This window comes from Salmo salar, chromosome ssa23 (assembly GCF_905237065.1).
Source record: "Salmo salar chromosome ssa23, Ssal_v3.1, whole genome shotgun sequence".
NCBI lineage: Eukaryota > Metazoa > Chordata > Actinopteri > Salmoniformes > Salmonidae > Salmo > Salmo salar.
The window spans coordinates 14,265,246-14,292,694 of record NC_059464.1 but is presented as its reverse complement, the minus strand read 5'-3'; the positions used below and the strand labels follow the sequence as shown (position 1 = coordinate 14,292,694).

The 27,449-nt window shown below is 41.9% G+C and overlaps 1 protein-coding gene across 2 annotated transcripts in view; it reads right to left on the bottom strand.

Moving 5' to 3' along the window:
* Positions 1–22,773, bottom strand: part of LOC106584194 (beta-1,4-galactosyltransferase 6) — a 46,115-nt gene extending 23,342 nt beyond the window's left edge. The window contains exons 1-2 of one of the 2 annotated variants that reach the window (XM_014169187.2): positions 21,903–22,773; positions 2,729–2,845 (exon numbers count right to left, since the gene is read on the bottom strand). In XM_014169187.2, coding sequence (XP_014024662.1) covers positions 2,729–2,845; positions 21,903–22,017 — 232 coding nt within the window. In that variant the 5' untranslated portion in view covers positions 22,018–22,773. Of the gene's footprint in view, positions 1–2,728; positions 2,846–16,849; positions 17,062–21,902 lie in introns of those variants that run through there. The other variant, XM_045706528.1, reaches the window with a different exon arrangement.
* Positions 22,774–27,449: the final 4,676 nt, after the last annotated feature.

Below are 27,449 nucleotides of genomic sequence, written 5' to 3'. Positions count from 1 at the left end.
GCTTACTGCCCCAATAGGTCCACAGACGATACAATCGCCATCACAGCACACTGCCCTATCCCATCTGGATAAGAGGAATACCTATGTTAGAATGCTGTTAATTGACTACAGCACAGCATTCAACACCATAGTACCCTCCAAGCTCATCATTAAGCTTGAGGCCATGGGTCTCAACCCCGCCCTGTGCAATTGGGTCCTTGACTTTGAAGGGCCACCCCCAGGTGGTGAAGGTAGGAAACAATATCTCCACTTTGCTGATCCTCAACACCGGGGCCCCACAAGGGTCCGTGCTCAGGCCCCGAGTGTACTCCCTGTTCACCAAATACCGCGTGGCCATGCACGCCTCCAACACAATAATCAAGTCTGCAGACGACACCACAGTAGTGGGCTTGATTACCATCAACAACGAGACAGCCTATAGGGAGGTGGTGAGGGCACACGCAGTGTGGTGTCAGGAAAACAGCCTCTCACTCAACGTCAACAAAACAAAGGAGATGCCCGTGGACAGCAGAGGAAGCACCTCACTATCCACATTGATGGGACAGCAGTGGAAAGTTAAGTTCCTCAGCGTACACATTACAGTTCCTCAGCGTACACATTGAAGAAGGCGCAACAGCGACTCTTCAACCTGAGGAGGCTGAAGAAATTTGTCTCGTCACCTCAAACCTGAAACTTTGACAGATGCACAATTGAGAACATCCTGTCGGGCTGTATCACAGCCTGGTATGGCAACTGCACCGCCCTCAACTGCAAGGCTCTCCAGAGGGTGGTGCGGTCTGCACAACGCATCACCGGGGGCAAACTACCTGCCTTCCAGGACACCTACAACAACCGATGTCACAGGAAGGCCAAAAAGATCATCAAGGACAACAACCTCCCGAGCCACTCCCTGTTCACCCCGCTACCATCCAGAAGGCGAGGTCAGTACAGGTGCATCAAAGCTGGGACCGAGAGACAGAAAAACAGCTTCCATCAAGGGCATCATACTGTTAAACAGCAATCACTAACTCAGAGGCTGCTGCCTACATAGACTCAAATCATTGGCCACTTTAATAAATGGATCACTAGTCACTTTAAATATGCATCTTACATTACTCATCTGTATATGAGTATATACTGTATCTTATACCATCTATTGGATCTTGCCTATGTCGCTCAGCCATCACTCATCCATATATTTATATGTACATATTCTTATTTCATCCCTTTAGATTTGTGTGTATTAGGTAGTTGTTGTGGAATTGTTAAGATGACTTGGTCGCTATTAATGCACTGTCGGAACTAGAAGCACAAGCATTTCGCTACACTCGCATTAACATCTGCTCACCATGTGTATGTGAACAATAACATTTTATTGGATTTTCAGAATTTGAGCGAGGGCCAATCGTGATTTTTGGCTGCCCATCGTGTCATGTTGGTTAAAGTCAAATGTTATTTGTCACAAACACATGGTTAGCAGATGTTAATGCGAGTGTAGCGAAATGCTTGTGCTTCTAGTTCCGACAATGCAGTCATAACCAACGAGTAATCTAACCTAACAATTTCACAACAACTACCTTATACACACACAAGTGTAAAGGAATGAAGAATATGTACATAAAAATATATGAATGAGTGATGGTACAGAACGGCATAGGTAAGATGCAGTAGATGGTATCGAATACAGTATATACATATGAGATGAGTAATGTAGGGTATGTAAACATATGAAGTGGCATTGTTTAAAGTGGCTAGTGATAAATGTATCCATTTTTACATTATTAAAGTGGCTGCAGTTGAGTCAGTATGTTGGCAGCAGCCACTCAATGTTAGTGGTGGCTGTTAAACAGTATGATGCCCTTGATGGAAGCTGTTTTTCAGTCTCTCGGTCCCTGCTTTGATGCACCTGTACTGACCTCGCCTTCTGGATGATAGCAGGGTGAACAGGCAGTGACTCGGGTGGTTGTTGTCCTTGATGATCTTTATGGCCTTCCTGTGACATCGAGTGGTGTAGGTGTCCTGGAGGGCAGGTAATTTACCCCCGGTGATGCGTTGTGCAGACCTCAATACCCTCTGGAGAGCCTTACGGTTATGGGCGGAGCAATTGCCATACCAGGCGGTGATACAGCCCAACAGGATGCTCTCGATTGTGCATCTGTAAAAGTTTGAGTGCCTTTGGTGACAAGCCGAATTTCTTCAGCCTCCTGAGGTTGAAGAGGCGCTGCGGCGCCTTCTTCACCACGCTGTTTGTGTGGGTGGACCAATTCAGTTTGTCCGTGATGTGTACGACGAGGAACTTAAAACTTATTACCCTCTCCACTACTGTTCCTTCGATGTGGATAGGGGGATGCTCCCTCTGCTGTTTCCTGAAGTCCACGATCATCTCCTTTGTTTTGTTGACGTTGAGTGTGAGGTTATTTTCCTGACACCACACTCCCGAGGGCCCTCACCTCCTCCCTGTAGGCCGTCTCGTTGTTGTTGGTAATCAAGCCAACCACTGTAGTGTCGTCTAAAAACTTGATTGAGTTGGAGGCGTGCATGGCCATGCAGTCGTGGGTGAACAGGGAGTACAGGAGAGGGCTCAGAATGCACCCTTGTGGGGCCCCAGTGTTGAGGATCAGCGGGGTGGATATGTTGTTACCTACCCTCAACACCCGTCACCACCTGGAGGGTACTATGGTGTTAAATGCCCTTCTACTACCCTCCTAAGATTGGAGACCCCGTCTGGCTCAACTCCTATCAAACTCACCTGTGCCGTTGAGAGTACTGTTCTTATTGGTGTAGAGTCTGATCATCTGACCAATGGTCCTCACATTATCCCTCAACATGATGCCCTGGGCTTGCACCATGAAGAAGTAGGTGTTGGCTGGAGAGAGGGATTGAGACAGGGAGAGCGAGAGGGGAGGGTGAGGAAAAGGAGGGAGAGAGACGTAGGAAAGAGAGGGACAAAAGGAAAGAGAGTGCAATCACTTTAGTCTGACTGGTTCAATTACACCCCCCTCACGTACCTGTCCACGACAGTAAATTTGCTGACTGCTCAAGTCGTCAGCGTAAAAGCTTTCCCTCCCCCAGTCGCTTGGCCATAAAGGAACAACCTCAGCTGTCACCCAATGCCACGGTTTAACACGGTCCCAGCCGCTAACAGTGATGAGACACAGGGAGGCGAGATAAGCGGCAGGAAATCCCTTTCTCTGGCTACATCCTAAATAGAGACCTATTTCTTACATAGTGCACCTCACCCTATAGGCCCCAGTCAAAAGTAGTGCGTCTATTTGGGACACAGTCTCAGTCCCACTCCCAGCCTAGAGGCTGCTAGGGGCTCTGAATCATTTAACATTTACCACTACTGCAGCAAAACAGCCAGGGCACACACACATTTCATCAGCTAAGGTTACACACCTCATCAGTTTACACACTCATGCATCTCATCAACTTACACACCCATCTCATCAATTACGAACACAGGCACCAAATAAATTACACAAACTCACACACAGACACCACACACCATCTGATCTATCACCCATTACAGAGGACCGGTCAAGCACTAAGAGTCCTTTACACTGAAACGCCAACTAATAGGTCTGAGCGGTATACCGTATTTTACTATATACCGGTACTGATGCACGGACCGGTATGAGTTTTTACTTTACCTTCTATAATGGTATTTCAATGTTTGCTTTGTTAAATGTGATGTGCAACTCCGGCATGTATAATACATTTTTTTTTATAGTTCACCTCGTTTTCTACATGAGTCATATCTCTCCCTATCCTCCTGCATGCCGCTGACCACACCCAGCCCTGACACTCAAGGAGATAGTAGTTGCTCGACAACTTGCCGTTCACTCAATGGTCAGACGGATGCAACAAATGTTGGTGACATGCTGCTTCCACAAGTCTTATAAAATTACACTATTTGTTTGTGTAACTAGTGTCTGCTAGTTTTGTTTTTTCTTAGTAATGTGTTGCTAAAATAACTTAGTTAGCCGCTAACGCTAATTGCTAGTTAGTACATTTAGCAAGCTAGCTAGCCAGCTAAGAGTCAGAGTAGCCGTAACTAGCTAGCTAATACCGCCTGGTACCATTGCCTAGATACCATTGCACAAACATGCTTATCAGAAATAGGCGAAGCATGATTATGTTGTCTAGCTAGCGAGCCAACAAAACTTGTGATCTAACATCTAATTAGGGTCCCCTGGAAACACTGACCAACACTTTGGTTCCTACTCTGTCAATAATTCCTCCCTGGCTTATTAATTCATTGTCATGTCAAACAATGTATTCTAGGTCCTGCCCACTATATTCCAACTATATAATTAGAATTGTTATATTTCCAAGATTCCAACAGTTCACTAATTAAACTAGGACTAGATTTTGCCCATATCATGATGCGTGGCACAGTGTGGCAATTATAACAACTAAATAGTGTCATACTGTCAAATGTGTAGAAAAATAGTAATATGATATTTTGTCCATATTGCCCAGCTCTACCAACTAATTCACAGAAGCCTAGTTTTGAGAAGCCTTCTGAGGCTAAATAACCAAATTTCAACCAACATATCTGACTAGCCTGTATCCCAGCAACAGCATAAAGCAAACATCCCCTGTTACTGTTATTAGAGACTGATTCAGGTTTAACTATATAATTAAATTGGACAGGTAGGCCAATCTCTGAGTCTGAATCACCAAACATGTGCATATCAGGGTCAGTGCTGTGCCCTTTCACCACAACTTGGGTGGTACCACACTTATGTAAAGCATTGCAAAAGCACAGTCCACTGTCTCACACACACACTCCCGATGAGAAGGTGTGTGTGTGTGTGTGTGTGTGCATCATACACCACGCTCTCTGTGCTGACCATATCTGACTAATAATGACTGACCAATTGACCATATAATCCAGCATTATCCAATCTTGTTAGCCTACATACTGACATTGTCTCAGATACTGTACACACAGTCATCCCTGACTGGACATACACATCTGGTATTAAAGAACGGATACTCAGGAATAATATGTGATAATAAACATAGAACATAGCGGATAACCTATGGGACTTCCATATGATATGAAAAAGAAAGCTGGTGTTCGATGGCTCAGAGGATGAAAACATATAAATATATGTATATATAAATATAAAGATATATATAAAAAAATAAAAATTAAAATAAAAATAAAGGCAAATCGGTGGCCAAAAATACCGATTGTTATGAAAACTTGAAAATCGGCCCTAATTAAATCGGCCATTCCGATTAATCGGCCGACCTCTAATTCATACTTTAATTGATGTTTGTTTTGCTTTTCAAGCACTTTGAAATGTGTTTATTTGTACAGTGGGTATCATAAGTATTCACCCCCTGGATTTTTTCACATTATGTAGTATTACAAAGTCGGATTGAAATAAAATAGATTTGAGATTTTTTTTTGTCATCGGTCTACATAAAATGCTCCATAATGTCAAAGTAAATTGAAAAGCCTTTTATAAAATGTAAACATTTTGTAAAATAGTTGTTGCACAAGGGCAATTCATGCTAACGGAACTGCGCTTTGACTCAGATATTTCACATTAAACTATAGGCTATGCCAAACAAAAAAAACATTGATTTAAAAGCTTAACAAACCATACAACTCTATGCACGAGGACTGCTTTGAACAATTTCAACAAAAAAATCTTTACTGGAAGAACTGTGCAGATGCAAAGTCTGGTAACAGAATTATGGTAAAAATTACTTATGAGATCACATTTTCCAAAGAATATCTGCTCCGAATTAAGATTCAAAGATGTCTGCAGAAAGAATGTGGTGTCAGCTATGACGTGACACCTTGAGTTTAAAAAAATATAGATATTTTGGTTATTGAACTACAGTATATGAAGTGGACTTAGATCCAGTAACGTAATTATGGTTACGGAATTACATCATGGGTCCCTGATCAGTACTATAGAGAAAAGCATTATTATGGATATGAATTACAATTTTCTTCATTGTGATGTATCCTGAATAGTTACACAAAGGTAGAAATATACCTATTACATTTGGTCGGACCAGACCAAATCTGAAACCAATCATGGACGTCTATGTTTCACAAGTTTGAACACACAGTATAGCACATTATACTGCACTCGTGTGCTTTACTGTACTGTTCTGTACTCTACTGTATTGTACTTTCCAAACTTGCGAAACAGACATCTATGATTGGTTCAGATTTGGTTCTGCCAGGGCGGACTGACCAAATGTCAACATCCATGGACGTTGAGCATCCTGACTGGTTGCATCACTGCCTGGTATGGCAACTGCTCGGCCTCCGACCGCAAGGCACTACAGAGGGTAGTGCGAACGGCCCAGTACATCACTGGGGCCAAGAGTCCTGCCATCCAGGACCTCTATACCAGGAAGTGTCAGAGGCCCTAAAAATTGTCAAAGACTCCAGCTACCCAAGTTATAGATTGTTCTCTCTGTTACCACACGGCAAGCGGTACCAGAGCACCAAGTTTAGGTCCAAGAGGCTTCTAAACAGCTTCAACCCCCAAGCCATAAGACTCCTGAACACCTAATCAAATGGCTACCCAGACTATTGCCCCCCCCCCCTCCTCCCTCTTTTACACCACTGCTACTCTGTTGTTATCATCTATGCATAGTCACTTTAATAACTCTACCTACGTGTACATATTACCTCAACCGGTGCCCCACCCACATTGACTCTGTACCGGTACCCCCTGTATATAGTCTCGCGATTGTTATTTTACTGCTGCTCTTTAATTACCTGTTACTTTTATTTCTTATTCGTATTTATTTATTTAACTGCATTGTTGGTTAGGGGCTCGTAAGTAAGCATTTCACTGTAAGGTCTTCACCTGTTGTATTCAGCGCATGTGACTAATATAATTTGATGTTGGTCAGTGATCAGTGGGTGAGGATGCTTGTTACAGTAAATGGAAAGAGGATAAGTGGTATGCGTCATGGTGTCAGTAAGAGCCAGGAGAAGTGACATTCGAGAGAGAGCGTCAAAGAGAAAGAGGGTACGTGAGGGGGTTGTCCAGACTATTTCACATTCTTGCTTTGACCACAAAAAGAGAGAAAAAAAACATTACGAGCAGAACACAACAGTATGCCAGTGGAAGCGAGGACAGTAGCAGGTGACCCAACTGTGTTTTGTCAGTACTAGGATTTCCCATTGTAGCTTAATTGCAGTAATTACATTACACATTTTTCCATAATTCAATTACAGTAACAGAATAGCCTTCCTTTCTCAGAACAAGAATAGACTGACAGTTTCAGAAGGAAGTGCTTTGTTTCTGGCCACATTTCTTATTTTTCTGAGATAGAGATACATACAGTTGAAGTCGGAAGTTCACATACACTTAGCTTGGAGTCATTAACCTGTTGGGTCTAGGGGGCAGCATTTGCACGTCTGGATAAAAAAAATGTACCCGATTTAATCTGGTTACTAATCCTACCCAGTAACTAGAATATGCATATACTTATTATATATGGATAGAAAACACTCTAAAGTTTCTAAAACTGTTTGAATGGTGTCTGTGAGTATAACAGAACTCATTTGGCAGGCAAAACCCTGAGACATTTTCTGACAGGAAGTGGATACCTGATGTGTTGTATTGACTTTAAACCTATCCCATTGAAAAACACAGGGGTTTAGGAATATTTTGGCACTTCCTATTGCTTCCACTAGATGTCACCAGCCTTTACAAAGTGTTTTGAGTCTTCTGGAGGGAGATCTGACCGAACAAGAGCCATGGAACGGTGATGTCCCATTAGACACCTGGCGCGCGAGTTCATGTTGGGTACCCTCGTTCCAATACGTTATAAAAGAGTATGCATTCGTCCACCTTGAATATTATTCATGTTCTGGTTAAAAAGGCCCTAATGATTTATGCTATACAACGTTTGACATGTTTGAACGAACGGAAATATATTTTTTCCCCTCGTTCATGACGAGAAGTCCGGCTGGCTTACATCATGTGCTAACGAGACTGAGATTTTTGGACATAAATGATGAGCTTTTTTGAACAAAACTACATTCGTTATGGACCTGTGATACCTGGAAGTGACATCTGATGAAGAGAATCAAAGGTAATGGATTATTTACATAGTATTTTCGATTTTAGATCTCCCCAACATGACGTCTAGTCTGTATCGCAACGCCGTATTTTTCTGGGCGCAGTGCTCAGATTATTGCAAAGTGTGATTTCCCAGTAAGGTTATTTTTAAATCTGGCAAGTTGATTGCGTTCAAGAGATGTAAATCTATAATTCTTTAAATGACAATATAATATTTTACCAATGTTTTCTAATTTTAATTATTTAATTTGTTACGCTGACTTGACTGCCGGTTATTGGAGGGAAACGATTTCCTCAACATCAATGCCATAGTAAAACGCTGTTTTTGGATATAAATATGAACTTGATAGAACTAAAAATGCATGCATTGTCTAACATAATGTCCTAGGAGTGTCATCTGATGGAGATTGTAAAAGGTTAGTGCATCATTTTAGCTGGTTTTATGGTTTTGGTGACCCTGTCTTTGACTTGACAAAACATTACACACAACTCTTGTAAATGTACTGTCCTAACATACTCTAAATTTATGCTTTCGCCGTAAAACCTTTTTGAAATCGTAAAACGTGGTTAGATTAAGGAGATGTTTATCTTTCAAATGGTGTAAAATAGTTGTATTTTTGAAAAATTAGAATTTTGACATTTATTTGGATTCAAATTTGCCGCTCTTGAAATGCACCTGCTGTTGATGGAGTGCACCACGGGTGGCACGCTAGCGTCCCACCTAGCCCCAAGAGGTTAAAACTTGTTTTTCAACCACTCAACAAATTTCTTGTTAACAAACTACAGTTTTGGCAAGTCGGTTAGGATATGTACTTTGTGCATGACAAGTAATTTTTCCAACAATTATCACAATTCCAGTGGGTCAGAAGTTTACATACACTAAGTTGACTGTGCCTTTAAACAGCTTGGAAGATACCAGAAAATGATACCATGACTTTAGAAGCTTCTGATAGGCTAATTGACATCATTTGAGTCAATTGGAGGTGTATCTGTGGATGCATTTCAAGGCCTACCATCAAAAATGAGTGCCTCTTTGCTTGACATCATGGGAAAATCAAAAGAAAAATCAGCCAAGACCTCAGAAATGGTACACAAGTCAGGTTCATCCTTGGGAGCAATTTCCAAATACCTGAAGGTAACACGCTCACCTGTACAAACAATAGTACGCAAGTTTAAACACCATGGGACCATGCAGCCGTCATACCACTCAGGAAGGAGACACGTTCTGTCTCCTAGAGATGAACGTACTTTGGTGCGAAAAGTGCAAATCAATCCCAGAACAGCAGCAAAGGACCTTGTGAAGATGGAGGAAAACAGGTACAAAAGTATCTATATCCACAGTAAAATGAGTCCTATATCGACATAACCTGAAAGGCCGCTCAGCAAAAAAGAAGTGACTGCTCCAAAACCTCCATAAAAAAGCCAGACTACGGTTGCAACTGCACATGGGGACAAAGATCGTACTTTATGGAGAAATGTCCTCTAGTCTGATTAAACAAAAATAGTACTGTTTGGCCATAATGCCCAACATTGTTTGAAGGAAAGAGGGGGAGGCTTGCAAGACGAAGAACACCATCCCAACCGTGAAGCACAGGGGTGGCAGCATCATGTTGTGGGGGTGGTTTGCTGCAGGAGGGACTGGTGCACTTCACAAAATAGATGGCATCATGAGGGTGGAAAATGATGTGGATATATTGAAGCAACATCTCAAGACATCAGTCAGGAAGTTAAAGCTTGGTCGCAAATGGGTCTTCCAAATGGACAATGACCCCAAGCATACAAAGCCCTGACCTCAATCCCATAGAAAATTTGTGGGCAGAACTGAAAAAGCGTGTGTAAGCAAGGAGGCCTACAAACCTGACTAAGTTACACCAGCTCTGTCAGGAGGAATGGGCCAAAATTCACCCAACTTATTGTGGGAAGCTTGTGGAAGGCTACCCGACACTTTTGATCCAAGTTAAACCATTTAAAGGCAATGCTACCAAATACCAATTGAGTGCATGTAAACTTCTGACCCACTGGGAATGTGATGAAAGAAATAAAATAAATCACTACTATTATTCTGACATTTCACATTCTTAATATGAAGTGGTGATCCTAACTGACCTAAGACAGGGAATTTTTACTAGGATTAAATGTCAGGAATTGTGAAAAACTGAGTTTAAAGGTATTTGGCTAAGGTGAATGTAAACTTCCGACTTCAAATGTACACACACACACACACACACACACACACACACACACACACACACACGTGTAATTAAGTCTCATTAAAGTGTGGATTTTCAGGCACACTCTTCATGTCAGCATCGGCTATCACCTACAACTCAACATGTAGGTCAATTATTTATGTACATTCACATATACTTATGTTTTTCCCTAACAGAATTGCTTTTTTTCGGTTTTCAAATCAATATAAAATGGCCTATTTTGGTTAATGGACTTAGTGCCCTAGCAAGATGGCCTTGGTGCCCTGGCAGATTGGGAATTTCTTGAAGGCCAAATGGCCATGCCCCTCAAATCACAAAAATCCAGGCCTGGCTGCAACAGAGGTATAGATCAAGTTAAGGGGCTACGCTTTGCAGCTAGGCTGGGGACATTTCGGAGAAGCCCCAGAGCCATGTTTTCTTTGGAGGGGTGGATTGTGGTTTTTGCTCATTCTGTGGATTTTGCTTATTCTGTGATCTTAGGATCAATGTTGTCCCAGTTGCTTCTTGTTGATGATGCAGCTGCTAACCTTCGCTTGCTATATAGCTAGCTATCCTATTCCTTTCTGAATTAATGTGGCAATTTCTTTCTAGCTAGCAAAATAAGTCAACTAGATTGATTTTGTTTGTGTATGTCGCTAGCATAAGGTGCCTTCAGAAAGTATTCATACTTTTCCACATTGTGTTGTGTTACAGCTTGAATTTTAAAAAGGATTAAACTGAGATGTTGTGGTCTACACACAATACCCCACAATGTCAAAGTGGTTTTTAGAATTTTTTACTAATTAATTAAAAAGCTGAAATATCTTGAATGTGTAAGTATTCAACCCCTTCTGTATTGCAAGCCTAAATAAGTTCAGGAGTAAAAATGTGCTTACCAAGTCACATAAGTTGCATGGACTCACAGTGTGCAACAATAGTCTTTAACATGATTTTTTAATGACTACCGAATTTCTGTACCCCACACACACAATTTTCTGTAAGGCCCTTTAGTCAAGCACTGAATTTAAAACACAGATTCGACCACAAAGACCAGAGAACTTTTCCAATGCCTCGCAAAGAAGGGCATCTATTGGTAGATTGGTAAAACATGAAATCTCTCTTTGAGGATGGAGAAGTTATTCATTACACTTGGATGGTGTATGAATACCTAAATGACAGTGAAAAGAAGCAAGCCTGATCAGAATACATGCATCGTGTTTGCAATGAGGCGCTAAAGTGAAACTGCTAAAAATGTATCTTCATGTCCTGAACTCAAAGCGTTGTTTGGGGCAAATCCAAACACACACACACCACTTCATATTTTCAAGCATGGTGGTGGCTGAATCATGTTAAAGTTATGCTCGTCATAGGCAAGAACTAGGGAGTTTGTGTGTGTGTGTGTGTGTGTGTGTGTGTGTGTGTGTATATATATATATATATATAACAGAATGGAGCTAAGGACAGGCAAAATTCTAGAGGAAAACCTGGTTCAATCTGCTTTCCGACAGACAATGGGAGACCTAGTCACTTTTCAGCAGGACAATATCCTAAAACATATGGCCAAATATACACTGGAGTTGCTAACCAAGATGACATTGAATATTGGTCTAGTAAATTTTTACTTAAATCTACTTGAAAATCTATGGCAAGTCTTGAAAATGGCTGTCTAGAAATGATCAACAACCAACTTGACAGAGCTTGAAGAATGTTGAAAAGTCTTGTGTGGGAAAGCTCTTAGAGACTTACCCAGAAAGAGACATAGCTGTAAACACTGCCAAAGGTGATTGTAACATGTATTGACTCAGGGTTGTGCATACTTATGTAAATTAGTTCTCATCAGCAAATTTGTAAAAATGTCTAAAAACATGTTTTCACATTGTCATTTGCGGGTACTGTGTGTCGATGGGTGAGAACATTTTTTTTTTATACACGTTTTATTTTATTGAATCAGGCTGTAACAAAATGCGAAATAGGTCTAGGGGTATGAATACATTCTAAAAGCACTGTAGCTAGCAAAGTTTGTCACTTGTGAGCTAGTATTAGTATCCTAAACCTAGCCAGCTAAACTGATAGCCGTAAGCTAAAACCGGGGAGAGAGGGAGGAGATAATTCACTTCGTTTCATTTACAGCTCACTTACTAGCTAAAATGTTCACACAAATACATATTACCACATGTAATTGAGGAAATTAGATTTTTATTCTATAAAGATTGTAATTGTGTCAATATGTTGTGAATATTGTAGAAAAATCCTTACAGCCATTTACCATACTAAAAAGGGAAGTGACACTTACAGCTTACCATGTGCCGTAGGCTAGAGGCAATATGATCCTCCACCGTGTGACGCAGAAATTATGATCTTGCGTTCGAGGCATTCCATCACTGTGGTTTTTATATATGTGGGGAGCATAAATTGACCAACTGCAAACTAACAAATACAGTTAAAACTAGGGATGCACCGATGACATTTTTGGCCGATACCAATATTTGCTTGCCCCCAAAAAATAAAACCTTAGGCCTTAAGCATTCTAGTACAGTTAAATAGTTACACACACAGCGGTCTAAGGCACTAAGATGCAGTGCAAGAGGAGTCACTAGAGTCTCTGGTTCGAATCCAGGCTGTATCACATCCGGCCGTGATTGGGAGTCCCATAGGGCGGTGCACAACTGGCCCAGCATCGTCAGGGTTTGGCCGGGGTAGGCCGTAATGGTAAATAAGAATTTGTTCTTAACGGACTTGCCTAGTGAAAAAAAAAGGTCACACACACACACACGCTGACCAAAAAAGTTATTTTGTTGGCATTTACATATGTCCCAAGCGTCTGTAATCAGGTTATTAAATCAACCTACCAGGGTGTTTACAAACACAACAGGAACAAGATCATTGACATGTATCGATCACATTTCTACTAATGCTGTAGAACGTAGTTCTAAAGCGACAGTTGAAGTCAGAAGTTTACATACACCTTAGCCAAATACCTTTAAACTCAGTTTCACAATTCCTGACATTTAATCCTAGTAACAATTCCCATTCTTAGGTCAGTTAGGATCACCACTTTATTTTAAGAATGTGAAATGTCAGAATAATAGTAGAGAGAATAATTTATTTCAGCTTTTATTTCTTTCATCACATTCCCAGTGGGTCAGAAGTTTACATACACTCAATTAGTATTTGGTAGAATTGCCTTTAAATTGTTTAACTTGGGTCAAATGTTTTGGGTAGCCTTCCACAAGCTTCCCACAATAAGTTGGGTGAATTTTGGCCCATTCCTCCTGACAGAGCTGGTGTAACTTAGTCAGGTTTGTAGGCCTCCTTGCTTACACACGCTTTTTCAGTTCTGCCCACAAATTTTCTATAGGATTGAGGTCAGGGCTTTGTGATGGCCACTCCAATACCTTGACTTTGTTGTCCTTAAGCCATTTTGCCACAAATTTGGAAGTATGCTTGGGGTCATTGTCCATTTGGAAGACCCATTTGCGACCAAGCTTTAACTTCCTGACTGATGTCTTGAGATGTTGCTTCAATATATCCACAATTTTCCTACCCCATGAAGCCATCTATTTTGTGAAGTGCACCAGTCCCTCCTGCAGCAAACCACCCCAACAAACATGTTACCACCCCTGTGCTTCACGGTTGAGATGGTGTTCTTTGGCTTGCAAGCTTCCCCCTTTTTCCAGACCAGAGGACATTTCTCCAAAAAGTAAAATATTTGTCCATATGTGCAGTTGCAAACCATAGTCTGGCTTTTTTATTGCGGTTCTGGAGCAGTGGCTTCTTCCTTGCTGAGCGGCCTTTCAGGTTATGTCGATATAGGACTCGTTTTACTGTGGATATAGATACTTTTGTACCCGTCTCCTCCAGCATCTTCACAATGTTCTTTGCTGTTGTTCTGGGATTGATTTGCACCAAAGTACGTTCATCTCTAGGAGACAGAACGCGTCTCGTGCCTGAGCGGTATGATGGCTGTGTGGTCCCATGGTGTTTATACTTCCATACTATTTTTTGTACAGATGAACGTGGTACCTTCAGACGTTTGTTAATTGCTCCCAAGGATGAACCAGACTTGTGAAGGTCTACAATTTTTTTCCTGAGGTCTTGGCTGATTTCTTTGGATTTTCCCATGATGTCAAGCAAAGAGGCACTGAGTTGGAAGGTAGGCCTTGAAATACATCCACAGGTACACCTCCAATTGAAACCAATGAAGTCAATTAGCCTATCAGAAGCTTCTAAAGTCATGACATCATTTTCTGGAATCTTCCAAGCTGTTTAAAGGCACAGTCAACTTAGTGCATGTAAACTTCTGACCCACTGGAAATGTGATACAATGATTTATAAGCGAAATAATCTGTAAACAATTGTTGGAGAAATTACTTGCGTCGTGCACAAAGTAGATGTCCTAACCGACTTGACAAAACTATAGTTTGATAACAATAAATTTGTGGAGTGGTTGAAAAACGAGTTTTAATGACTCCAACCTAAGTGTATGTAAACTTCCAACTTCAACTGTATATCCGTACCCATTGGATGCAATGATCACAATATAGTGGCTGTATCTAGGAAAGCCAAAGTTCCAACAGCTGGGCCTAAAATAGTGTACAAGAGATCATACAAAAGATTTTGCTGTGACTCTTACGTGGATGATGTTAAAAATATTTGTTGGTCTGATGTGATTAATGAGGAGCATACAGACGCTTCACATCATGAATTTATGAAATTGCTTCTTCCAATTATTAATAAACATGCACCTGTTAAGAAACTGATTGTTATAACTGTTAAGGCTCCATGGATTTATGAGGAATTGAAAAACTGTAGAGTTGAAAGTGATGGGGCAAAAGGATTGGCTAATAAATCTGGCTGTACATCTGACTGGCTTACTGAATGCAAATTGAGAAATTGTGACTAAACTCAACAAAAAGAAGAAACTTTTATGAAGCCAAGATCAATGATATCAAGAATAATGGGAAAAAAACTTCAGTACTTTAAATTATGGGCAGAAAGACAAATTCAATTCCATCTTTCAACGAATCAGATGGATTATTCATCACAAAACCATTTGAATTTGCCAATTATTTTTATGATTATTTCAGTGGCAAAGTGGGCAAACGTAGGCAGGAAATGCCCATGACAAACAGAGCATTTATATCATGTATAAAAAAACTAATATTGGAAGCAGTGCAAATTTGAATTTTGTAAAGTTAGTGTGGGAGAGGTGGAACAATTATTGTTAATGATCAATAATGACAAACCTCCTGGCATAGACAACTTAGAAGGAAAGCTACTGATGGTGGCTGACTCTACAGCCACTCCTATCTATCGTATTTTTAATCTGAGCCTAGAAGAAAGTCTTTGTCCTCAGGCCTGGAGGGAAGCCTAAGTAATTCCGCTACCCAAGAGTGGTAACGCGGCCTTTACAGGTTCTAACAGCAGACTTATAAGCTTGCTGCCATCTCTTAGCAACTGTTGGAAAAAATAGTGTTTGACCAAATACAATGCTATTTCTCTGTAAACAAATTAACAAGACTTTCAGAATGCTTATAGAGAAGGGCACTCAACGTGTACTGCACTGACACAAATGACTAATGAATGGTTGAAAGAAATTGATAGTAAGAAGATTGTGGGAGCTGTACTGTTAGATTTCAGTGCATCCTTTGATATTATTGACCATAAACTGTTGTTGGAAAAATGTGTTATGGCTTTTCAACCTCTGCCATATCGTGTATTCAGAGCAATCCATCTAATAGAACTCAAAGGGTTGTCTTTAATGGAAGCGTCTCTAATGTCAAACATGTAGTGTGGTGTACCGGAGGGCAGCTCTCTAGGCCCTCTTTTCTATTTTGACCTGCCACTGGCATTAAACAAAGCATGATTATTGTCCAGTTGTGTGGTCCAGTGCTGCAAGGAAAGACCTAGTTAAGCTGCAGCTGGCACAGAACAGAGTGGCACGTTTTGTTCTTAATTGTAATCAGAGGGCTAATATTAATACTATGCATGGCAGTCCCTCTTGGCTAAGAGTTGAGGAGAGACTGACGGCAAGAAACATTAATATGTTGAAAATCCCAAATTGTTTGCATAGTCAACTTACACACAGCTGACACACACACACACACTTATCCCACCAGACATGCCACAAGGGGTCTTTTCATAGTCCCCAAGTCCAGAACAAATTCAAGAAAACGTATAGCATTATATAGAGCCCTTATTGCATGGAACTTCCTTCCATCTCATATTGCTCAAATAAACAGCAAACCTAGATTTAAAAAAATAGAGAAAGTAACACCTCACAACGCCTCTCCCCTACTTGACCTAGATAGTTTGTGTATGCATTGATGTAGGCTACGTGTGCCTTTTTAAAAATGAATGTAGTTCTATCCTTGAGCTGTTCTTGTCTATTGATGTTCTGTATTATGTCATTCTGTATTGTTTCAGGTTTTGTGTGGACCCCAGGAAGAGTAACTGCTGCTTTTGCAACAGCTAATGGGGATCCTAATAAAATACAAAATACCAGTAAAACATAATCAAAACCTATTTCTTTCAGTTACTTGCTGTGCTGTTTCGTTGTTAATTTGTTCAGTCGTTTCATTCTCAACCAGGATTTCATCATACCTGTCAAGCAGTGAAGTTTCAGCTCTGTCTGTCCGTGGCCCCTCTTCCTCAGTGAGCACTGTGTCCGTTACCATCTTGTCCAGCTGTGTATGTAACATTTCACGTAAACCCTGTTTCTTGTCTGCATCGAAGTAGCGGTCCTTGTACCTAGCATCGAGCACAGTAAAGAGGCTCAGAGAGAATACCACCGAATCGCTTGTTTACAGCCTCGAGTACATTTCTAAGTTTCAGCAGTTTTGTTTAGGAGGCGTTTCAATGCCATGACAAACGGAATCAAGTCTGCTGCAGATGCAGTTGATTAGCTTATTTCTCAAGTCAGTTGTTCGAATGGCGCTAGGAGCGTATTCATGTCTCCTAGTTTCAAACATGCTCTCAAATGCCATTGAAATGGCAGCAGCAGTATGAGAACCAGCACATTCTTGAGCATGCAATATGGCTTTCCTCTGTACGAAATCCTTGTCAACGCACTGTGCCGTCAGACTCGGCATGCTCATGGGGCTGACGTCGCTGGTCCAAATGTCAGTCGTGACGCCCATAGCATAATGAATTCCATTATCTTGGCGTTAATGGGTTTCGCCTTCGAGTTGTCTTGCTGAAATGTTCTTACTCTTTCAAAAGACTGCTCAACTTGAACTTGTTTAGTTGTTGGAAGAGTGCGCTTAGTATTTTTCTGCTTTTGTTCTGTGTAGCGCTGTATTTTTCGTGGCGTCATTATGTCATCTACTTACGTTATATACGTATGCACGTCAGCTTTGACATCGGTTTTGCGCATCAGCGGTAAACTAGACATCGGGCCGATGCGATTTTGGCATTTTTAGCTAAAATCGTCCGATTCCTAAATATGCTCACCGATATATCTTGCATCCCTAGTTAAAACCCATATATATTTGTTAATACACAGCACCAACTACATAAATACACTACATGACCAAAAGTATGTGGACACGTGTTTGTCGAACATCTCATAAGAAAATTAAATAATGGGCATTAATATGGAGTTTGTCCCCACTTTGGTGCTATAACAGCGACTACTCTTCTGGGAAGGCTTTCCACTGGATGTTGGAACATTGGTGCAGGGACTTCCTTCCATCCAGCCACAATAGCATTAGTGTGGTCGAGCAATTAGCCCTGGCTCGCAGTCGGCTTTCCAATTCATCCCAAAGGTGTTCGATTGGGTTGAGGTCAGGGCTTTGTACAGGCCAGGCAAGTTCTTCCACACAGATCTAGACAAACCATTTCTGTATGGACCTCGCACAGGGGTATTGTCATGCTGCAACAGGAAAGGGCCTTCTCCAAACTGTTGCCACAAAAGTTGGAAGCACAGAATCGTTTAAAATGACATTGTATGCTGTAGCGTTAAGATTTGCCTTCACTGGAACTAAAGGGCCTAGCCCGAACCATGAAAAACAGCTCCAGACTTTTATTCCTCCACTAAACTTCACAGCTTACACTATGCAGTCAGACAGGTAGCATTCTCCTGGCATCCTCCAAACCCAGATTCATCCGTCGGACTGCCAAATTGTGAAGCGTGATTCATCACTCTAGAGAAATTGTTTCCAATGCTCCAGAGTCCAATGGCAGCGAGCTTTACACCACTTCAGCCAACGCTTGGCATTGTGCATGGTGATCTTAGGCTTGTGTGCGGCTACTCGGCCATGGAAACCCATTTCATGAAGATCCCAACTAACAGTTATTGTGCTGACATTGCTTCCAGAGGCAGTTTGGAACTTGGTAGTGAGTGTTGCCACCGAGGACAAACTATTTTTACCCGATACTCGCTTCAGCACTCGACAGTCCAGTTCTCTGAGCTTGTGTGGCCTATCACTTCGCAGCTGAGCAGTTGTTGCTCCTAAACGTTTCCACGTTACAATAACAGCACTTACAGTTGAACGGGGCAGCTCTAGCATGGCATAAATTTGACGAACTTACTTGTTGGACAGGAGGCATCCTATGACGGTGCCACGTTGACAGTCACTGAGCTCTTCAGTAAGGCCATTCTACTGCAAATGTTTGTCGATGGAGATTGCATGGCGGTGTGTTCGATTTTATACACCTGTCAGCAATGGATGTGGCTGAACTAGCCGAATCCACTAATTTACAGGGGTGTCCACATACTATTGTATATACAGTAGGGCTGACCCCATTTAGTGAATTGTTTGGTCGATAGGCTTTTGGTCAACCTAGATTTGTTTTTTTGGAAGTGGAAAATATATAAAAATTATTTATGGTTCACGAGACACTTGTCTGATTAACACCTGTCTGAGTGGACTAATCCATTGCAGAGGCCGCGGGGATAGTACACCAGTATCACCAGCAGTACATTTACATTTTCTAATATACAATGTTTGTTTGGTAACGGTCATTTCAGTTAATACATTCAATCAATTATTATTAGTCTTACCGTTATCATTGTAGGACATAGGAGTTGGCTTAACAGCACAAACAAATCTGGGACCAGGATAGTCGCCTGGCTATCTGTGTTGTCCTGTTCAAAATAGTGCTGCAGAATATTGTATATTATATCAGCACCAGTGGCAGCTGGTGGTAGGAGCTATAGGAGGACTTCCTCATTGTAATGGCTGGACTAAAATCAATGGAACGGAGTCAAACGTGGTTTACATGTTTTGATGTGTTTGATACTGTTCCATTGATTATACTCCAGCCACTACAATGAGCCCATCCTCCTATAGCTCCTCCCACCAGCCTCCTTTGATCAGCACTATGTCCATAGCGTGATCCTTATGGCCTAGCAGTAGCCAAAACACTGTACCATTCGTAGTGACAGTGTTGGAACTACAGATATAAGCCTAACAGCTGGTTAACCATGCGTAAATAAAAGCTAACACCCTTTTCTTGTGTTGCTTCAGACAAAGGCCCAATTAATTTTAGCTACTGATATGCTGTGGGGTTTTTACCCCTGGGACCACTAATATACTCAAAGAAACAAACTGTTTCAAGACATGACTTACTTGGGAAACGCTGGCATATTTGCCATCTTACTAAACATTGGCTGATTGGATTAATGGCATAAACATGGATCTTATTCTAGGTTACCTTGCTCACTCTGTTCATGTGAAATACATATAGGCCTATCAGATGTACACTACCTAGCTACTAAACCACACAACTAGGTAGTTAGCAGTGTTGGTCATGTGGCTCTACTTGCTGGCTCTGTCAGCAGGCGAGTACGTTTTGCATGGCCTGGTCCCCAGGGTGAGCAGAGTTTGCTCATTTTCTACCATTCCATTGGTCCTTAAGTGAAATCTCCACTCACTCGGGGTACCGGGCCACGCAAAACAAACTCGACCAATGCAACGGTTAGTGAACGTGGACAACTCCATATCCCTTCCCACCATGGCATGGTTCAGCAGCATGGCATGGTTCAGCAGCATGGCACGGTTCAGCAGCATGGCACGGTTCAGCAGCATGGCATGGTTCAGCAGCATGGCAGATATTCATACAAGATTGCTGCTATGTGTAAAGTTACTAAGTTAGACCTAGTGAATAATCAGTTAAATGTTCCTTTCTGAAATCCCTGTAAGAAAATGAATTACTCAATTAGTTAAACTATCTTGTTTACTACATTATTAGTAGATGGCTTGTTTCTGAGCAAGCACACACTTTGTAGAAGAGACAGCGCATGACTGTTCAATGTTGACTGACGTTACAGCGACCAGCTGACGTTATATCGAGCTGCCTAATTAACTTTAAAAAAATATATCACCTTTATTTAACCAGGTAGGCTAGTTGAGAATAAGTTCTCATTTACAACTGCGACCTGGCCAAGATAAAGCAAAGCAGTGCGACACAAACAACACAGAGTTACACATGGAATAAACAAACATACAGTCAATAACACAATAGGGGAAAAAAGTATATACAGTGTGTGCAAATGGCGTGAGGAGCTAAGGCAATAAATAGGCCATAGTAGTAAGTAATTACAATTTAGCAAATTAACACTGGAGTGATAGATGTGCAGATGATGATGTGCAAGTAGAAATACTGGTGTGCAAAAGAGTTGAAAAGTAAATAAACACAATATGGGGATGAGGTAGTAAGATTGGATGGGCTATTTACAAATGGGCTGTGTACAGCTGCAGCGATCTGTTAGCTACTCGGATAGCTGATGTTTAAAGTTAGTGAGGGAAATACAAGTCTCCAGCTTCAGCGATTTTTGCAATTCGTTCCAGTCATTGGCAGCAGAGAACTGGATGGAAAGGCGGCCAAAGCAGGTAATTTATCATGCAATTATCCGAAAGATTATCTAGCTATATAGAGAAGATAAATAATCGGTTCACTTGTTAAGCCCAATAGGTTGTAAACTGATCCCTGGACGATTAGCTAGTTTATCTAGCTCGCCAGGAGATCCAACCGGTTTCCTTACAGCTTAACTAGGGTCGGACAACATTCCTGTGTATATAAGACACCCGGGACACGACGCGAGATATGGCTTGTAGAACAAACCTACCTCAACCCAAGGATGAGAAATACGTTGTACTCCGAATTGTCCCATTATCACAACTGTTACACCACGAAGATTGAAAGACTGCTAGTTAAATGAGTCGTTCAATCTAAACGGTGTGACAGTTGATATAATGGGACAGTTCGGAGTACAAGGCATTTCTCATCCTTGGGTTGAGGTAGGTTTGTTCTACAAGCCATATCTCGCGTCGTGTCCCGGGTGTCTTATATACACAGGAATGTTGTCCGACCCTAGTTAAGCTGTAAGGAAACCGGTTGGATTGAGGGACGTTTTCCTAGCCATATCTCCCGCCGGCTCTGCTGTGTCTTCATATACACAGGAATACTGCAGCTGTAGGCAAGCGGATCGGATGGCTAGCTATCCAGCTAACTAACGTTAGTTAAATAGCTAACGTTAAATGGATAACCTAACTAGGCTAGCAGGAAGCTACAGTAGTATTAACTGGCAGAAAGCATCCCCACAGTTTCACACTGTACTGTCCGTGGCATCCCTGTTGATGTCAATGTAGCTTGCTTGGCACAAGCTTGGATAATAACACAAAATTAGCTGTTCATGTTAAGATAAACTCACCTATTCCAGGAGCCACATATATGAAGTAGAGACCAGTCGTAGACATGGAGAAGAAAAAAATGAAGGCCAAAAATGAGCGGTTCGACACCCGCAGCAGCCGCTTCCAATTCACCATATTTGCTTCGAATTTACCGATAATCCCATAAAAATATACCGTTTGGATAAAAAAAAAAAATATTACATTGATATGCTAAAAGTAGATGATATGATCATCCAAAATCAATGCAACGACACAACACGCATCATTTGAGTCGGGGATGCAGCGAAAAAGGCTAATGCTAGGAAGTCATGAAATCCGTTAAGGGCGGCTTTCCCCAGTCAAGAAATTTCCAGATAGAAAAAAGCAGGCCTGCATCAGGCAGTCAAGCTTCAACGAAACCATCGATCGGGCATACTGAAACCGTTAACTACTGTAGCTACTGACATGAGTAAACAAATAATACTGGTTAATTTCTTAATAATACTCGTGATACTGATCCATGTTTAGCTTGCTAGTTAGATATGTATTTTCTCGCCCGGCGACGAAGGTTTAAAAACAGACCATGGGAGCGGGTCTGCACCGCTGCCTCCTCTCATACAAAACTCAACGATGTTTCTAAAACACTCACACTTGGCTACCTACTTCACCAAATCGCTGAACGGAATCCAATAACGGCGAGCGGTTTAGCAGGTATATCGGGCGATTCTCATTGCACCAAATATACATTTGTGCGGGGATTTTAGAGTGATCACAAAAATAAATTTGGATTCGTTCAATTTCATTTCTGCTGGTGCTGCAGACATGGTTTCCGGTGGGTGTAAGTGCTCTCTTTCCGTCCGCCCAACCCCGTTATATTTTGTCGCCATAGACACCGTGGGGGCTGCAGTAAGGGCCTTTGGGTTCATGGGGTCGCTGCTTCTCTCAAATAATTTCTTATATGTTGTGTCTGAAAGTAGGTGGGTCAGCAGAAGTGGGAGGATCAACAGCGATAGGTGTTACACCAGCGCTCTGTAATTGGTTAGACGGTTTTGATTGAGCTTGTTGTTTTTCATTTCTTTTCACGTTTTTGTTGTTAAATTCCCGACCGTGTGAAATAAGACAGAAAGCACTAGCTCAGGTCTTAAGAGAGAATCATACTGTGCCACAAACAACTCACTTATAGCCTAAATATGAAAGTAAAGTAATTTTGACCTACTTAAGTCTACCAGATTTTTTTTATTACCAATAAATCATCATTATTAGGCCTATAACCAATGTTCCCTCTAAGCTGCAGGGTGCGATGCTCCCCCCAGGACTGCTGCACAGAAGAAATATCAGTGTGCAGACAAGCAGGAGATTGAACTTCACTCAACTATCTAGAGTTTTCCTCATTAGATAACACTATCAATGTTTAAATTTACTGTGAGAATTGTGATCAAAACACAAGATTAGCCACTTTAAATGCAACATACCGAAACAAAACTAACTATGCAAGAGATTTTGTTGTATTTTTTTTTATTTAACTAGGCAAGTCAGTTAAGAACAAATTCTTATTTACAATGACAGTCTACTCCAGCCGAACCCAGACGATGCTGTGCCAATTGTGCTCCACCCTATGGGACTCCCAATCACAGCCAGATGTGATACAGCGTGGATTTGAACCAGGTACTATAGCGAGATGCAGTGCCTTAGACCGCTGCACCACTAGGGAGAACACATCAGAGTAGTATTCTATTGCATTGACAGGCACCACTCAGGCCCATACTTGACAGGCACCAATCAGAGCTGCAGTAGGCCTATATGCAAATAGACCATTGCCATGTATAGATCTGTGCCATTCACTTTGAACTGGACTGTTTTTACAGTATGAGTGGTCCTGACTAGAGGCACTTGTTTTGAGATCAAACTTGGAGCTACATGTAGCGACTTGTGCACATTTTTACATTTGTTCATATCTTTTGCTAGATAGTGAGTTGTTAACCCAGTTATAGATCATTTGTACATAACATTTACATTTACGTCATTTAGCAGACGCTCTTATCCAGAGCGACTTACAAATTGGTGCATTCACATTATGATATCCAGTGGAACAACCACTTTACAATAGTACATCTATATATATTTTTTTTGGGGGGGTGGGGGGGGTTAGAAGGATTACTTTATCCTATCCCAGGTATTCCTTAAAGAGGTTGGGTTTCAGGTGTCTACGGAAGGTGGTGATTGACTCCGCTGTCCTGGCGTCGTGAGGGAGCTTGTTCCACCATTGGGGTGCCAGAGCAGCGAACATTTTTGACTGGGCTGAGCGGGAACTGTGCTTCCGCAGAGGTAGGGGGGCCAGCAGGCCAGAGATGGATGAACGCAGTGCCCTTGTTTGGGTGTAGGGCCTGATCAGAGCCTGAAGGTACGGAAGTGCCGTTCCCTTCACAGCTCCGTAGGCAAGCACCATGGTCTTGTAGCAGATGCGAGCTTCAACTGGAAGCCAGTGGAGTGTGCGGAGGAGCGGGGTGACTTGAGAGAACTTGGGAAGGTTGAACACCAGACGGGCTGCGTCGTTCTGGATGAGTTGTAGGGGTTTAATGGCACAGGCAGGGAGCCCCGCCAGCAGCGAGTTGCAGTAATCCAGACGGGAGATGACAAGTGCCTGGATTAGGACCTGCGCCGCTTCCTGTGTAAGGCAGGGTCGTACTCTGCGAATGTTGTAGAGCATGAACCTACAGGATCGGGTCACCGCCTTGATGTTAGCGGAGAACGACAGGGTGTTGTCCGGGGTCACGCCAAGGCTCTTAGCACTCTGGGAGGAGGACACAATGGAGTTGTCCACCGTGATGGCGAGATCATGGAAAGGGCAGTCCTTCCCCGGGAGGAAGAGCAGCTCCGTCTTGCCGAGGTTCAGCTTGAGGTGGTGATCCGTCATCCACACTGATATGTCTGCCAGACATGCAGAGATGTGATTCGCCACCTGGTTATCAGAAGGGGGAAAGGAGAAGATTAATTGTGTGTCGTCTACGTAGCAATGATAGGAGAGACCATGTGAGGATATGACAGAGCCAAGTGACTTGGTGTATAGCGAGAATAGGAGAGGGCCTAGAACTGAGCCCTGGGGGACACCAGTGGGGAGAGCACGTGGTGCGGAGACGGATTCTCGCCACGCCACCTGGTAGGAGCGACCTGTCAGGTAGGACGCAATCCAAGAGTGAGCCGCACCGGAGATGCCCAACTCGGAGAGGGTGGAGAGGAGGATCTGATGGTTCACAGTATCAAAGGCAGCAGATACGTCTAGAAGGATGAGAGCAGAGGAGAGAGAGTTGGCTTTAGAAGTGCGGAGAGCCTTCGTGACACAGAGAAGAGCAGTCTCAGTTGAATGACCAGTCTTGAAACCTGACTGATTTGGATCAAGAAGGTAATTCTGAGGGAGATAGCAAGAGAGCTGGCCAAGGACGGCACGCTCAAGGGTTTTGGAGAGAAAAGAAAGAAGGGATACTGGTCTGTAGTTGTTGACATCGGAGGGATCGAGTGTAGGTTTTTTGAGAAGGGGTGCAACTCTCGCTCTCTTGAAGACGGAAGGGACATAGTCAGCAATGCAGGAGTGATTGCTTCCTACAATCCTACAACATTTCCAGACATCTTTGAAAAGCGAGTCAGGTAAAGAGCTTTTTTTTTTGTCCTAAAGGGGCAATGTTGTATTTTGAATAATCTAAGTAGCCAATAGGCAGAGGATAGCATAATTTGTCTGATTCTCTGTAATAATGGTATGGGAATAATAATGCATTTTATTTTATGAAGTGGTTTCTTGCATCAAATAACATTTTCAGTCACCTTGCCTGAAGTGTATAAACAGGTTAATGTCAAGCTCTGCATGTTTTTTTAAAAGTCTGGAATGTAGGCCTACATTGAACACCACACATTGGCTGCTACTGTAGGCTGAATGATAGAACAGCTATTTCCATTTTCTCCATTGTTTTTGATGGTAGGCCACTCTGGTAGGCCTACATTATGATCATATAGCCTCAGTTTTAACAGTGGCCAAGTAGGCTACTAACTTAAAGCCGGTACAGCCTCAGTGTTAACAGTAAATGCGTGCCAGAAGTTGCACAGAATTTTCACAACGTTCTTTTTTGCACTCAGCAGACCTGACATTTTCTCAGTGATTCAAAACATTTGAGGGAACATTGCCTATAACTCATTATGACGTCTCTCCGGCTATCATCTGATGTTTAAAATAAAAGTGTGTTTTGTGAATAAGGCTAATTATAATTGCTGCCCAATTATACAACAGTAAACAGCCTACCGATTTTTCATTTACCAATAGATCTATGTTTGATTATTATAACTCATGACATCTATTTGACTATCATCAGATGATGACAAAATGCTGTTTGGCTCAAAATAATTACCCTTGTAGAATTGTGCAGCAAACCAGTTTAGAATTACGAGTATTCAAGGACAAGGGTTAACAATAAAATCCATCCCTAATATGACTCCCACCAGAAAACTACTGTACACAACAGACAAAAAGACAATGGCAAATTAACTTAATGACTTCTACATAAAGTTTGACTGACATTATTTCTCTGCCAAGTGTGTTAACATGCTCCACACCATTGTTATTGAAGGCTGTGACCCCAAGTTAGAATTTAACCCTAGAAAGGCCACAAGAGTCTTTAAGCAAACTGGCAACAGGCCACGATGACGTCTATGCTTTGTGTAGAGGAACTTACACCAGACTGGGTCCCTGTCAACGGTCTGTGCATCCCCAATCATCACCCCTCTTCTCCAGAATCCTTCTCCTGAAGAAAACAAAGACTGTAAACATGTTGCTCTGACCTCCATTATAATGATGTGTCTTGAAATGATCATCGTGCAGAAGCTTCAGTCAGCCTAAACACACTGTTGGACCCCTATCAGTTTGCTTCCAAATACAAATGTGGCACTGAAGAAGCAATCCTCACCATAGTGCATCTCATCCTGAAAAATCTGGAGAACCCCAAGGCCTATGCTCCACTGCTATTTGTGAATTTTTGTTCAGCATTTGACATCTTGCAGACACACATCCTCATCAGTAAGCTCAGACAGTCAAACCCTACCATTAGGTGGCATGATGCATTTCTGACCAACAGGAACCAGCAGGTCCAAGTGAACGAGACCCTGACTGAGTTTGTCATTAAGGTGCCCCATAAGCTGATAGTTCACCCATCCTATTCAGACTATATACAAATGAATGCACAAGTAGACACCTGCTAACTATATAGTTTTCTGATGATACTGCCCTTAAACTCTTTCCACATTTTGTTGTGTTACAGCCTGAATTTAAAATTGATATATTTTAGATTTTTTTGTCACTTGCTTACTTACACACACACAATAGCCCATAATGTCAAAGTGGAATTATGTTAGAGATGTGAGAATACAAAAATCTAAGCCTCATGTAATCACAAAAAGCAACTTTTAAAAACTAGAGTAAACAGGCTTTTTTTACATGATCTTTATTTCAGTGACCTTGATTGTATTTCAGCTATCCCTATCTAGCGTTTAGCCTTTTTGCAGATGTCTTCAATACTATTGTGGATAATCATGCTCCCTTTAAAAAA